The 14,594-nt window shown below is 40.8% G+C and overlaps 1 protein-coding gene across 1 annotated transcript in view; it reads right to left on the bottom strand.

Annotated features, from left to right (window-relative positions):
* si:ch211-267e7.3 (ADAMTS-like protein 2) overlaps positions 1–6,185 on the bottom strand; it is a 35,295-nt gene extending 29,110 nt beyond the window's left edge. The window contains exon 1 of the mRNA XM_063462684.1: positions 6,083–6,185. Coding sequence (XP_063318754.1) covers positions 6,083–6,175 — 93 coding nt within the window. The 5' untranslated portion in view covers positions 6,176–6,185. The remainder of the gene's footprint in view (positions 1–6,082) is intronic.
* Between the last annotated feature and the right edge of the window lie 8,409 nt (positions 6,186–14,594).

The following is a 14,594-nucleotide window of genomic DNA, read 5'->3' as shown; positions in this document are numbered from 1 at the left end:
TGGCTGCAGGTTTGACCCCTGGCTGCTCCAGTCTACATGCCAAATATTTTTGGGCAAGATACTAACTCCAAGTTGCTCTCCGATGTATCCATGATTGGGTGAATGATGCAAGTTGCGTAAAGCGCTTTTGGGCGCTCAGAGTAGAAAAGTGCTATATAAGAAGCAGTCCATTTACCATCAAGGTCTGATGTTTATTCAGAAAGATTTTGAGGTGGATGTGGTCAACCTGGAAAGAGCTGTACATAAACGTTTAAAACACGACATTTAATGTTCCCACTAGCTGGCGTTCTAACTATCGCTGACAACTGTTCACAGCATGAAGATCATATATCCTGTAAAGTTTAGAAGATTAGACAATGTGTGTTTTTGAGTTACACAAATTTTGAGCTTCATGGCGAAAAATTGAACTCTGCCATGCTGCCAGAGTCACACACTGTGGTGAAAAGTCACAGTTTTCACAGTAACCTAAGGCCAAGTCCTTGAGCCTTTGCTGACCAAATTTTAGACGGTTCTGCTCAAGCACCGTGAACCTGTGCCTCAAAATGTGACATGACATTTCCTGTTCCCACTAGGTGGCGCTGTGGCCACTGTTATATGTTACAATTGAAATGTGTTCCAAGGTGGACCCTTATCACACATGAGAAAATTAGGCTAGATTGGACAATGTGTCAGTGACAGCGAATGATCAATATTCACAATAGCGCCATAGAAAACTCCCCCTTCAACTCAAAAGCTCAGACATTTAGTATGGCCCAGTTTAGACTGACCAAAAATGACGTTGATCCAATAAAACCCCTGGGAGGCCTGGAAATGGTAAATACGACTTTTTCAATTCAAAATGGACGACTTCCTGTTGGGTTTGAATGAAGGAACCCAAGAGACTTTTTTTGTCTGTCTTTGCAACTTAAATGTGTACAAAATTTCATTCTTGTAGCTCAAATTATGGGTCCGTAGTGCTTCAAAAGACCCTTTGAAGGTGGCGCTCTAGAGCCATTTTTAAACACCCATGTCTGAAACCAATAACATTTTGAGCACCTAAAGGTCCTCTAAAATGCAATTAATTTTCCTGAATAATAATTAACAGAGTGAATGCAATACAGTCTTCAAACATTTAATGCTCAGGCCCCAATTATGATATGATATTTACAACAATATCAACACAAACAGAGCCATCTTTGCCTCGTCAAACTACCTGCACACAGCTCCTCCCTTCACCAACAGCTGAAGCAGTTAATGTTCCTAATCCTTTAAATTTCTCCTAAAGTTCCCATTTCAACAAAATGTAAGTATTAAACAGTTATAATAACATAGCATTAACATAGCAGCTAGAATATGGAGGATATCCTGAGCCAGGACAGATCGGAGAACAGCTGCAGAACTGTAAAGGTTTCTGGTTGTGCAGTAGCTGAATTGAGCAAAAAGTCCAGAGTGTGGCGAACTCATGTGTGCAAATAAAGGGCGAAATCTGGAGCAAAGCAGTGGTATCAAACCAGGGCTAAAGCACAGATCCGAGGATGTAAAGCGCTGTGGACTGAATGTGGATGCTGGATCAGAGAGAGATGTGAACAAGATGATACACTTTAACTTTTCTAGTAACTTTGACTTTTTCTATTTTTACAATAATTTGTTAAAATGTGTTTCTTGTTTTGTTGTATCGAGCTGTGAGGCCAGTTTGAAAATGCAGGCAGTGACCAGTTCAATCTGAAACAGTGAGCGGACAGGTTTTTATGTGTCTTTCACTAGCTGGACCATATCCTCAATTAGACTTGAAAATGATGGATGGAGAACCGTGATTTGATGGTGCAATTTGGGAAGCCCTCAAACGGGACGGGCAAATAATACTGACAAATGAATGAATTAAGAAAGGGGGATGGCTGGTAGGCCTGTGATGGCCAGCGGTCCAAGACCTTCACCGGGTGGTCAGGGATTTCTTTGGAAGAAGCATATGTTGCTGCACCAAAGTGGAAGGAATGGCCAGAGGAAAGACTAGGAGATATTCCGGACAGTAAGAGATCTTGAAGTGTGAGAGAAACAAGGATCTGATATCCACATGGCCAGACTCAGTTATAAACAGAGGGTCTGAATGTGAGGTGTGGTGAGGTTTTACTTTGTTTGAGAGAGAAGACGAGGCAGTCTTCGGAGACTGGGTGAAGGTCACTTATGCAGGGATAAAGATCTGAACTGAATTTGGTCGACGTTGAGGTAAACTCTGAACAGCGCATGAATCCAGGTAGCAGTGACCATATCTGTAACGGAGCATGAAAATATCTGAAAGATCCGAAGTTAGAGGTAGACAGCATGAGGTCGAAGATGGATGGGAAGAGAAGTTTAAAGTTTAAAGAAGTTTAAAGTGGTAGTGAAATTAATAAAAATTGATTTCAGTCCAGGAGCAAGGCTGTTGATAATAACTTCTTGGAAAAGGCTCATGAGCTCTGCAATGCTGGGGTTTAGATCTCGAATGTTGTGGCCAAAAATCTAGGTACTTGCATCGGGACTGCCTCTGCATGAGGGCCGAGGCTCTGAATGACGAGACAGGGAGACAGCGGTGGAATTATAACGGATGTGTTCTGTTCTGAGTAAGAACTGGTGGCTGACAGCTTCATGATGGAAGGGGAATTTCTTTGGCCTTTGTTAATTGGTCTACGGTGGCAAGGTTGTCTCAGTGGATGGGAATGGATCTTTTTGACCATTCATGGCTCCATAAAAAACCTGCAGTGAATACTGGGTACATTTTATAATAATCCCCAAATCCGGCAGAAGAAACAGCATGTGTGTAGAGCTGAATATCCTCAGGGTAGGACAGCTGAACATGATAAAAGAAACTGATGCCATTCCAGTTGGTGAGCAGAAGTTACCAGACTTGCTGTTCAGTTTCGGAAGATCTGTCCAGAGTGACTGTGTCAAGGAGTGATGGTTAAAAGCGGCCTTGTGGATTTTTGCACAGGGCAAAGTTTAGGTGTGCTAACAGACGAGCAGCTTCTATTTAGAAAGACAGGAAACAAGGACGTTTTGAAAAAGGAGATTAATTTGATTTAGTTTTTTTAAATGGGTAAAGGAGCCTGAAGCTGGATGATAACCCGTGAGTTGGAGACGACGTGGAGGGACATAATCAGGAAAACTTTAAAAAGATCGACCAAATATGGCAGTTTATGGTTGTTGGAGAGAATCCAACATAGGCAATCATTCAAGTCTATATATTCTCAATGACGCCTTATACAACTTTTTTGTTCTAGACAGGCGTCCTATATCACCGTCCTTAGCGCATTAACTCAAAGTGAGTGTAAAGGTGGTGTTCACGGTCAGCAACAATAAACCGGACCTTCCGTAAACAGCCTGATGATACAGTTTATCCAATGAAGTTTGTTGCTGATTAATATTTTTCCAGCAGTTCTGACGATCCTGTTCAGTTTGTTCTTAATTGCCCGATACGTAAAGCTATTGACGACTTCTGGTGACTGACTTTAAAATAGAGCACTTTAAAGGAATTTAGTTACCCAAAGTGCTTTCCAGTTAGAAGACGGCGACAATAAAATACAAAAACAAATGTCAAATAAAGAAGACAAAAAATAGAAAACAGAAAAATAAAAACACAAAATGTACAATACATAAACGTAAGTCTTAAAAAGGGTACAAAAGATTAAAAGTGAATAAAAAAACTGACTAAAACTACCTAGAAGCTAACAGTAGTACTCACATTGAAATCCAAAGGTGTTTTTTCTTTTTTTTAACCTCCTATGACCTGACCTGACATCACATTTTGGACATCTAGACCAAAATACTTAATTTTTCTCTACAAGGGCCTGATATCCACTCACGAGGACATTATACTGCCACTGTTCTATCAAAATTTGAAACAAATGTCCTTATATGGGGATCTCATTTTTCTCAAAAACAAAAATTAGGTAAAGAAAAAATTTGGTAATTCTTTGTTTTTACATTCATGGGGTCCCAATCAACCCAAATAGCAAAGAAAAATTAAAAATGCATGCCATGAAAGAGTTCGGGTCTTAGGAGATTAAACATGATTTAAAAACTGCAACTGCTGGGGCCAATCTAACAGGAACAACCCATTCCACAATCTGGGGACCAACAGTAAACTCTCAATCCACCCAGTGTTTCAGTCTCCACACAGGGACAGCAAGTATAATGAAGCACAAACATAATGAGGTACATTTAAAGTTTGCTGAACAACATTTAGACAAGCCTGGGAAAGACTGGGAGAGTAGAGTCTGGTCACATGAGACCAAAACTGACCTCTGGATGTCAGAATACACCCCATGTTTGGAGGTGAACGGCACTGCACATCACCAAAAACACCACATGATGTGGGGCTGTTTTTCAGCACACAGCACTGTGATTCAGATAATTAAAGGAAGGATGGAAAAATGTCCTGAGAGAGTCTTGATAAAAAACCTGCTGCCACCTACCAGGATGATGAAGATGAAAAGAGGGGGACACTGATGCCAAACACAGCCAACAAACTCGGTTAGTTTCAGAGAAACAAACTAAAGCTGCTAGAATGACCCAGAACCTTCTGGACTGTGTGGAGGCATGGGTAAAATCACACCTGTCACTGTGACTAGTTTCTGCATACAGCAGGCGTATTGAAGCCAACAAACGCTTTTGTATGACGTGTTGAATCCATTTCAGTAAACATGTTCAATACTGGTTCCCTCTGTCATTTCTCATTATTGCACATAATTTATGGACATCTATGGTTTGATTTTTTTTCTTTTTAGCATGTGTGGATTGGATGGGTTGTTGACGACATCTATTGAAAATTTAATGTCAATAGCACTTTTATAAGTATAAAAATTGGTGATGTGTTCAATACTAATTTTACCCACTGTATATTACAGATATGTATTGCTGTCTGATACGGTTCATCCAAGAAATATATGCTGTAGTTTAATTGAGTGAAACCCATGCATCCCATTATTGTGTTAGCACCCATACAGTTTATGGACGCAACTCGCTAACCAAGTTTAAAACTTAATAAATATGAGACGATGGGATGGTCCAGACAGTATAAAAGAGGGATATGCAGCTTCTAGGCATGAAGAATGAAGCCAACACACAAGTGTCTTAAACTCGCATTCTCTTTAGAAAACACCCTCTGGTTGTATAGATGTCTATGGGAAAAATGTCTCTCAGCCCTCTGTATCTATGACCTTTAGTAAACATTTTCCTGTTGAGTTTGTGGGTCCAGCGGCTAGCTTGGGGTCATATTCCACAGAGCATTAAGTCCCTTTTTGTAAATAAGAGTCATTTTCTTATTATGACCATCTTTTATTTATAGTCAGAGGATCTGACTCAAAAAATAAATGCTCTGTATGGACCACGGCTGTTACTGAGAAACTACTGCATACTGTAAAATGATCTAATTAAGTTTCAGTTAGTTACCTGTAGTTAGCCTAGAACATGAACAAAGTTCAGACAAAAATAACATTTTGAGATCTACTCTTGCAGCAAACCATCTGTTTGAATTAGACAGTAGTTCAAGAAGCTGATGTTTCTAGCCACACTGTGATAAACAAGCAGGAAAGCTGAATGGGGGGAAGCGGCAGAACAGTCCAAACACTGAACCACCCAAGACAAAAGACGCTTTTTCATACATAAAGCACACATCATACAGGGCATGTTTGAACGTATATGATACTAGTTATTGCGGGAGAGCTTCAACAGCTAGTGTTATATCTGCTTTGATCATAAGCAACATTTAAGCCACTTCACTGCTGTCTGTTTGCCGTCTAATGTGAACAGTGTTGAGCAGTTTTATGGCTCTTTACAGTCCAACGCGGATACGTCGAGGGGAACAGTGACTTCCCCGGACTGGGTAAGACTTCTCTTCCCATTCGCCTGTACGGAGAAGCTCGACTTTCAGTCAGAGACCGCATTGCCATGTTACTAATAAACCGACTTGGAGGATGGCATCAATTACGAACTTGATACGAAAACTGGACGATAAGAAAGGGTTACTACAAGTGATAAAACCGTGAATTACCAAGACCCCCTTCATAACCTCTGAACAGACACAGAATTGATCGGAATGAAGTGAACGGCGACAACCCGAGCTACTTACCTTAACGGGCCAGCTGTCCGTTAGCGGGAAAACCGGGAGGTGAAGCAGGAGAAAGGAGCAAACCGGGAGAGTTACGATTCCTTTAGCGAACATCGTCCATTCATGTCAGGGACCTACAACACTTCCCCTCCCTCCTCGTTACCTCCGGACCCTCCTCGCTCCTCTCCTTGTGCCCCACTTCGACCCCCCCCCCCCCCCTTTGAAGTAGCTACGCCTTCTGCTCTCACTTGCACGAACACGCACGCATGTGCACACTCATCTGCTTGCCCGGATAGCACAACTCTTGACCGCTACATGACATGAAGGCAGGGGCGTTTCCATGAATTATAAGTCGGGGTGGCACAGGGAACCTAAAAAGCAAGGAAATGCAGATATCTGGTTTGGAATAATACAGTGTAACAATGTATCCAGAGGACCGTGGATGCACTATTCTGGGTTTTCTGTAAATTAAGCAGATACTTACCTTTTCTCTTTGCCAACTCTTCTCTCAGTTACAGCTGCTTTGGTGTTAATGAAATTAACAGGCGCACTACAGGGACAACCCCCAAAACAGGAATGTTTTTATAGCAGGAGGGTGGGGGCCATTGACAGTTTTTCCCTTCTCATCTTTTCTGACTGTTTTTTCACTTGTTATCCATTTGGTTATGGTCAGTGTCACTACTGGCTGCATTAGGTGACATTAACGTCCATCAGTCAAACAATACTGTTTGGTCTGAGTCTAAACAGAGCGAGTTCTGTGTGATGCCTTCTTTTGCACATGCGGGCCGCTTTGAGCGTTCACACTAGAGCGCGTTTGCTGTCACTTTTTATTTGTTGTGTGAACAAGCAGACAAAAAAAATCAGATTTGATCAAAAACTCGGAATTGAGCATTAAGACCTGCAGTGTGAACGCAGCCAAAGGTCCTTACCTCATCAGCAGGACCTTCCTGCTTCCTTGTGCAAGGAGAAACAGAACCAGCACTCCCAGTCCTACAAAATTACCTCCAGCAGGCACTGGCATGAATGTCTCTGACCAAACAATGTGGCAGACATAGAAGGGTCTGCAGAAGCTGTGGAGAACAATATGCTGCCTGTAATATCATTCAGAACGACTGGTTTGATGGTGGGTCGGTGATGATCTGGGGAGGCCATGGAGAGACACAGAGCTCTACAGGCTAGCACGCTGACTGCTTTTAGCTATGGTGATCTCTACTTTTAAGATTAGGCTTAAAACTTTCCTTTTTGCTAAGGCATATAGTTAGGGCTGGACCAGGTGACCCTGAATCCTCCCTTAGTTATGCTGCAATAGACATAGGCTGCTGGGGATTCCCATGATGCACTGAGTTTTTCCTTTCCAGTCACCTTTCTCACTCACTATGTGTTAACAGACCTCTCTGCATTGAATCATACTCGTTATTAACCTCTGTCTCTCTTCCACAGCATGTCTTTATCCTGTCTTCCTTCCCTCACCCCAACCAATCACAGCAGATGGCCCCGCCCCTCGCTCAGCCTGGTTCTGTCTGAGGTTTCTTCCTGTTAAAAGGGAGTTTTTCCTTCCCACTGTCGCCAAAGTGCTTGCTCATAGGGGGTCATATGATTGTTGGGTTTTTCTCTGTATTTATTATTATAGGGTCTACCTTACAATATAAAGCACCTTGAGGTGACTGTTGTTGTGATTTGGCGCTGTGTAAATAAAAATGGACTAAAAATCCTTGGACCCATTGTCAGACCCTAAGCTGGTGTGATGGGTCCTGGGTTCCTCCTAGTGCACAACCAGTGTAGGGACTAACGTGTTATTAAGTAACGCGTTACAGTAACTACGTTATTATTGTGGTAACGAGCACAGTAACTAGTTATTATGCCAAAATCAGGAACGCGTTAATTGTTACTGGGATCTAGATAGGCTCGTTATTCGTTACTTCTTGTGGTGGCATCGCTGAGCTTCCCAGATTCAGTAACATTAGCAAGTGGTGGAGGCCAGCAGGTGGATGAGGGAAAGGGGAACTGAACTTCAGGTAAGAAGTTATGACCTGCAGTCTATCTGGGTCAGATATAAACCAAGTTTAGGTGGAGTTTATTTTCGTTGTGCTGACTTTTTACAGTCTGTTACAATAACTCGTACTGCGTACTAGCTAGCATGACGGAGTTTCTATACAGCTGGGTGGGTGCTATGATGTTACTGATAGTGAACTTTATTTTGTTCATAAGGTTAGTTAGTAGAGTTGCCAACCGTCCCGTAAAAAACGGAATCGTCCCGCATTCAGAGAAAATATTACGCGTTTCGTATTGAGGTAAAAAGGAACACAGTTTGTCCGGTACTTCAGCTACAATGAAAAAGACACAAAGCTGGAGTTATTCTGTGTCTTTGCTGCACAGCTGCCTCTTATCTCTCATCCTCCCCCCTCCCTCTCCTGTTCCTACTTCAATCATGAAACTGATCAATGATCAGCTGATCGGCTTTTCTCTCTTGTTTGTTTATCGCCCACTTTGCGCCAGAAAGAGGAAACCAGCGGATGTCGCGCTAAACAACAGCAGCACGTTTAAGCTTGATCAGCTGTTGTTAGAATTTATTTAATATTAATTTCTAGTATCAGCTGATGTTTGCTGGAGCCACAGCTGTAAAGCTGCTGGTCATGATGTCAGTTTGGTTATCTGGTGAGAGGGAAACATGAAGATGAAACCAGGAGATGTCCTTACTGAATCATCAGAGCTGAACAGGTGAAGGAGAAACAGGTTTACCTTTTAGGTGACATGAATGAGTTGAAGGGAAGTTATGAACTGTTTCTGAGAGACAAATAACACCAGGATCCTTTTCTAAGTAGCTGACAGCTGGTAACTGTGCAGGGGCGGGTCTAGCAAAGCTTTGCCAGGGGGCCAGGTAGGGCATTAACAGGGAAAGGGGGGGGACAAGGAAATACTTTTCTTTCTTATTCTCATTTAAAATATCTATCTTTTATTAAATAGTTATCTGAATCTTACAACAAACGATAGATAGATTGATGCATATATACCATCAGAACAGTGTACATCACTGTCACAACAGCATTTGTTTCCATTCAAAGGCTTTATGGTTTTTCCTATAATGGCAGGTCGGTCTCCAGTCAAAATGCCCGGGCCGATTTTTTGTCCCAGTCCAGCTCTGTATGCAGCTTATCTGCAGTCTGGTGTTACCTACATCTTCCTACTCAGAAGGCAGAATTTCAGAGTTCTGAGTACAATCAAAAGCACCACGACTGCAGTTTTCGTGTTGGATGTAAAAAGCGCACATGACGCTGTGACGTAAGCTAGAATAATGGCAGCGGTCCACGATTGTCCAGGCGTGGGATTTCTCTCATGGAAATATGCACATTATTTTTTCCTTTCTATTGGTAGGTGGCACAGTGCACTGTGGCAAGTAAACAAGCTAGAAGACTGGCAATCTGGCTGGGTATCCAGTTACGGAAGCAACACATTAACAGGAGAATACTGAGTAAAACCAAAGTTACTTTCCCTAGTAACTAGTTACTTTGAAAGTAACGAGTGACTTGAAGCAACTGAGTTACTTTTGATAGAAGTAACTAGTAATGTAACTAAGTTACTAATTTAAAGTAACTTACACAGCACTGTGCACAACAATACCAGTGCTTTTGTGGGAGAGTGGAGGTGGTACCATGATGCCCTGGTCCAGATTTGGGAGGCAATTCCCCAGAACACCATCCACTCATCATTCCACTTTGATTTTTAGGATGTCTTTAAATTCAGCCCTCTGTAGGTTGATTTGCCTTAGCATCCTTTCCTTACTAACGCATTACCTAGTCCACATCAGTATAGATATTACTATTTCAGTTTGGTTTTTTTTACTGTTATTATTTTGGTGTCATTTGTAAAAAGTACTTTTATACCTTGCCGTTCGTTGAAAATAAATGAAATTTAATTATGTCTACTGTCTTATATTAACTAAATGAACTGAAATGAAGTATTATTGTAGGGTCTAGCTTACAATATAAAGCACCTTGGGGCAACTGTCGCTGTGAATTGTCGCTGTATAAATAAAACTGAATTGAAGAAAATGTCTGATACTGTTGGCCTTAAGCAGAGTCCTACCAGGTCTCCAACAGAAACTGTGATGTCCTGCAGTGCAGACAACAGTGTAGGTAATTTTCTCCTTCATTCACAGCAAAGGTTTCCATGTGTCCTGCCCCCTGAGCACTCTATCCAAGCTGCACGCAAACCAAACGGTTCTGACAATGCATGTGAAGTGGACTATTGGATGATTTTACATAGTTTGACTTTACATAATTTGTCCCTGTTGTTTTCCAGCACTCGTGCTTAAAAGGGCTTCTTTATGGTTATTTATTACCTTTTAATGTGTAATGAAGGTCTTCTTCATTCTTTGGCCAGATTAACATACATGAGTAATCATGACATTTGTGTAAAAGAAGACAGTCATAGAAAAAGTCTGACGTGTTTTTATTGGTTATTTGTCTTCAGGTTTTTCTTGTTGGCAGTCCTTCAGTGAGTGCTGGTTAATGTCTGCCTAGGTGGGAAATATTACTTTAATATTTACCTGATGTGCATCCTTAATAGGTAGGAGGGCCAAATTATATCGTAACTGAGTATTCTGGTGACAAGATTGTGTCTCATGTACATTTTCTCCCTGCAGAAAATCCCTGCAGTTTTTAGTTTGGTTTAGCAGGTAACCCGTGAGGTCAAGGGCCAGTTAGCAGCAGTGCACTGACATCAGAGGCTGCTGAAACCATGTCCCACCACTGGGCTGCATCGCTTTATTATGTGTTATAGTTTGGCATTGTTAAACACATGATCGGTCTGCAGCTCATCTCTGCCTCAAGCCTCCTGTTTTTGCCCCCTAACATGCTTACAATTAGCGATGCTCTTCTTGGCTATCCTTAGTATCTCTGTGATCATTTTGTTCCTACTTGTCAACATTTTGGTGTCATTTTGCACTTTTCTTTGCCTATATTGCTCCTCGTTGTAATTTTGGGTGATTTTCTATTTTCAAAAACTAATTCCCCTTGTTTTTTTAATCATCTGAAATAGATCCGCCTCAAGGCATTTCCTGATATCCTGACATCCACGGCTCATGCCACATCTAAGGTTGTTTGTGGTCAGAAAATACACAGTGTGTGGATGTTGAAAGTCCCCATAGCTGATGCAAATCGGTGTTAACCAGTCCATTCAGTGATACCACACATAAGAATGGGTACAAACAGCACAACTAGTGCCTTGATTTATTTTCTCAGTGTTCCTCAAAGGTGTAGTTTGTGTATTTTATAGCTACATATTATTTTTTCTAATATTTACTCTAGTTACCTGAAACAATAATTAAAAACCATTCATTCAATTACTCTCCTTAATTATTCTTGTCTTGTCACAGTTCCTATCAGTCTCTTTCTCTTCGTACCAGCTGGTGTGTGGCCAATCCCTCTAACACCATACACTATGTGTGAGAAAGCAAAAGACGTATTATGCAATATATCACAACTTATACAGTCATTTCAGCCTGCTTCACACTAAAGCATAGTAATTTAAAAGGTATTTAAACAATTATTTTGTTAACATAGACATGAGCACAGTTCCCATACTGGCAAACTGCCCTGTAAATCAGTGACAGGCAATGTTCCCTCTAATTTTTCATGTGTCTGAGCGAACACACAAACTCCCTGAGCGATCCCTTGGACCACTGTGAGCGACATCAGACGTGTGCACTGTGGTCACGCCAGCATTGAATCCATCCAAGTTACATGGTTTATTAAAATAATCAAATTACAGCATTTACATTTATGTTCGACTACTTTTAATTAACTGCTTTAGCCCACTTACAATGAAAATGTAAAAAAGAAAATCTTGTTCATGACCTGTGCAGTATGTTAACACTATTGGAAGGAAAAATAACTTGAACTCCAATTTTGAAAACACAACTTTCTTTTTTTTTCATTTTTTTTCATAAAGCTCTGACTTGTATTATGAGTCTGTGGTCTGGGAGAGAGTCCTGTAACTCTGTCTGCAAAATACAGGATATAATGACCAATGTTGGGCAATTAATTATATAGTTACTTCTTCAAAAAAGTTACTGAGTTATGAAAACAACAAAGTTTTTTGCAGCTATTTTTTTAATGCAGCCAAGGCGTTTTTTAAATAAACATTTCAAACTATTTACAGAACAATCAGCTGTTCTGATGCCACACAAATTATTTGTGCCACTCCAAAAAATAATTTCTGTCCACTATGAGATAAAGGAGAACAACAGCCTGATACCTGCAGGCCTGACAACAGGAGATGTATCACTGCTGTAACACCTGTAACATTCAGCAGTCGCCTCATTGTTCTGACACACACAACAAAACTATTGACTACACTACACACTAACTACACAAGATTTGTGCTAAACGTCGCAAATCTCTCACATCTCAAAACACGCCGTTACTCCTAAAACTTCCCCCTGTTTCTTAACAACTAGATGCCACGTTGCCATATAATTTTTTGATTGGTCGACATGGTACTTTTTTGGACGAATAGGAAAGAGAGAGGGGGCTGGGGGGTTTGTTTTTGCTCACAGGCTTTCGAGCCTCTTATAAAACGCCGTTTTTACCGTTTCTTCCCGCAGTAAATATAAACAACGATAGTATTCAGGGAGAAAACCAAACATTGCAGATATTTTTATCATAACTCTGGTTTTACGTGGCCGATCAACACAATTTAAAAACTGGTATAAAGTCCACACTTTTTCCGTCAGTTGTTCCGTCTGTCCTGCTCACATCTCCAATGGTTGTACACGTTGTCATTAACGTGGCTTCACTCCACATCAGCCACGCCGCTTTGCTAGCTAAAACACCGGTGTCGGCACATAAGGACGCTGTCATAGCCTGTCAACCACGTGTATATACGAATGTGAATCGCGCTATTGTCTGGACTATGGGATAAGGTGGCATCGTTCTAATCCCATACTGGAGCAGCCAGTCACTTACTGACTAACACTGCAAAACACAATTGTTAAAGTTTTAATTTTAATTTCAATTCGGGTTAGATTTTTTGTGCGCAACGCAGATTTTCTGTGCGCAGAGACTGTGCCAGCAGTGCGCAATTGCGCACGTGCGCAGCTTAGAGGGAACATTGGACAGGCTAACCTCGAGCACTGATGTCCTCTAGTGGCAGTGATTAAAAACTATGTTCCAGTACAATAATTAAAGACTCTGATGTGTGGCTGACTGTGAAGCAGACAGAAAAATGCATCCTTATTAGAGTGTTTCTGTCTCACTTTGTGTATATTTCTGATCATTTGGTGTAAAAATACCACCCTCAGACAGACCGAGGGTTTCCCTAACACAATACCCTCATTTCTTCCATAGTGTCTCATCGTCATGTTGAGACGCTATGCATGTATCTGCTCGCTGGATTCTTTCATACCCACAGCTCAAAATATAAAAAGGAAAACAATTTGTGGCTTTTGTGCTGGTGTTAACCAGACGTAGAAGAATGAACAAGTCAAGACTCAAATCTGTTTCTGATGGGAAAACAGAAAAGTGTGGAAGTCCACGTCTGCCACTGGAAAGAGAACAGAAACTGGCACAATATTGTTTGTTTGTTAATTTTATTTCAATCATGTAAACAATATTCAGTTCATTTAGCAAAGAAAAGAAAAAATCTATACAAAATAAAGAAAAATACATTTCAATATAGCTTCACCTGTTCTTATTCAGTTACATATGGAAAAGGAGTTTATGTTTAAGTTTTCATAATCAGCACTTTGTGCTGTGTTATAAGGGCTATCTCTAAATTATTCTTTAAAATGATGACATTGTGTTGACATTGTGAATAAGAAACACTTTGTGTTATATTAAGATACACATCTTTATAATGACTTTTTTTTTAAAACTGCCAGGGCTTCGATATGATTATGTTTGCACTGGAAGGTGTCTGGATAATGGCTGCACACAAGCATCTGACACAGCAGCGCTGTTTCCCAGCTTGCATGCCAAAGTGTACGTGGGCAAGATACGCAAACCTAGAGCTGCTCCCAGCGCATTCATGAGAGTGTGAATGTGTGTGAATGTTCGACAGAATGCGCTCAGGCACAGAAAAAGTCAATGAGGTTGGTGGTTTAAAGTGCTTTGAGAGCTCAAGCAGAGTTCAGAATAACTATATTAGAACCAGTCCATTTACCACTGTACCATCCACCAGTCCAATTAAAAACAAAAACACTTGTTATTTAAGATTTTATATTTATCAGGTGGGTTTTTCATAATCATGATTAACTATATCATATATCAGAAACTATTGGTATAATTTATGTTTACAAATTATGACTCGATTTATTAATATGATGAGATTGTTACTTATTACTCATGACACACATTTTTCCATATAATAAGACAACAGGCCATAATTAGGTGAAGCTGGCTTCCGTTAAAGGGTTTTTTATTGATTTTGATGGGAGTTTGGGTGATGGGTGTGTAGCAGTGACTTCTACAGTTGTCACCTGATCAGGGCCCTCCAGCACAGGACTCGGTTTCCCAGGTTACGTTGCTTCTTGTGT

The sequence above is a fragment of the Pelmatolapia mariae genome, linkage group LG18 (genome assembly GCF_036321145.2).
Source record: "Pelmatolapia mariae isolate MD_Pm_ZW linkage group LG18, Pm_UMD_F_2, whole genome shotgun sequence".
In the NCBI taxonomy this organism is placed as follows: Eukaryota; Metazoa; Chordata; class Actinopteri; order Cichliformes; family Cichlidae; genus Pelmatolapia; species Pelmatolapia mariae.
This window is presented reverse-complemented; position numbering and strand designations above follow the sequence as displayed.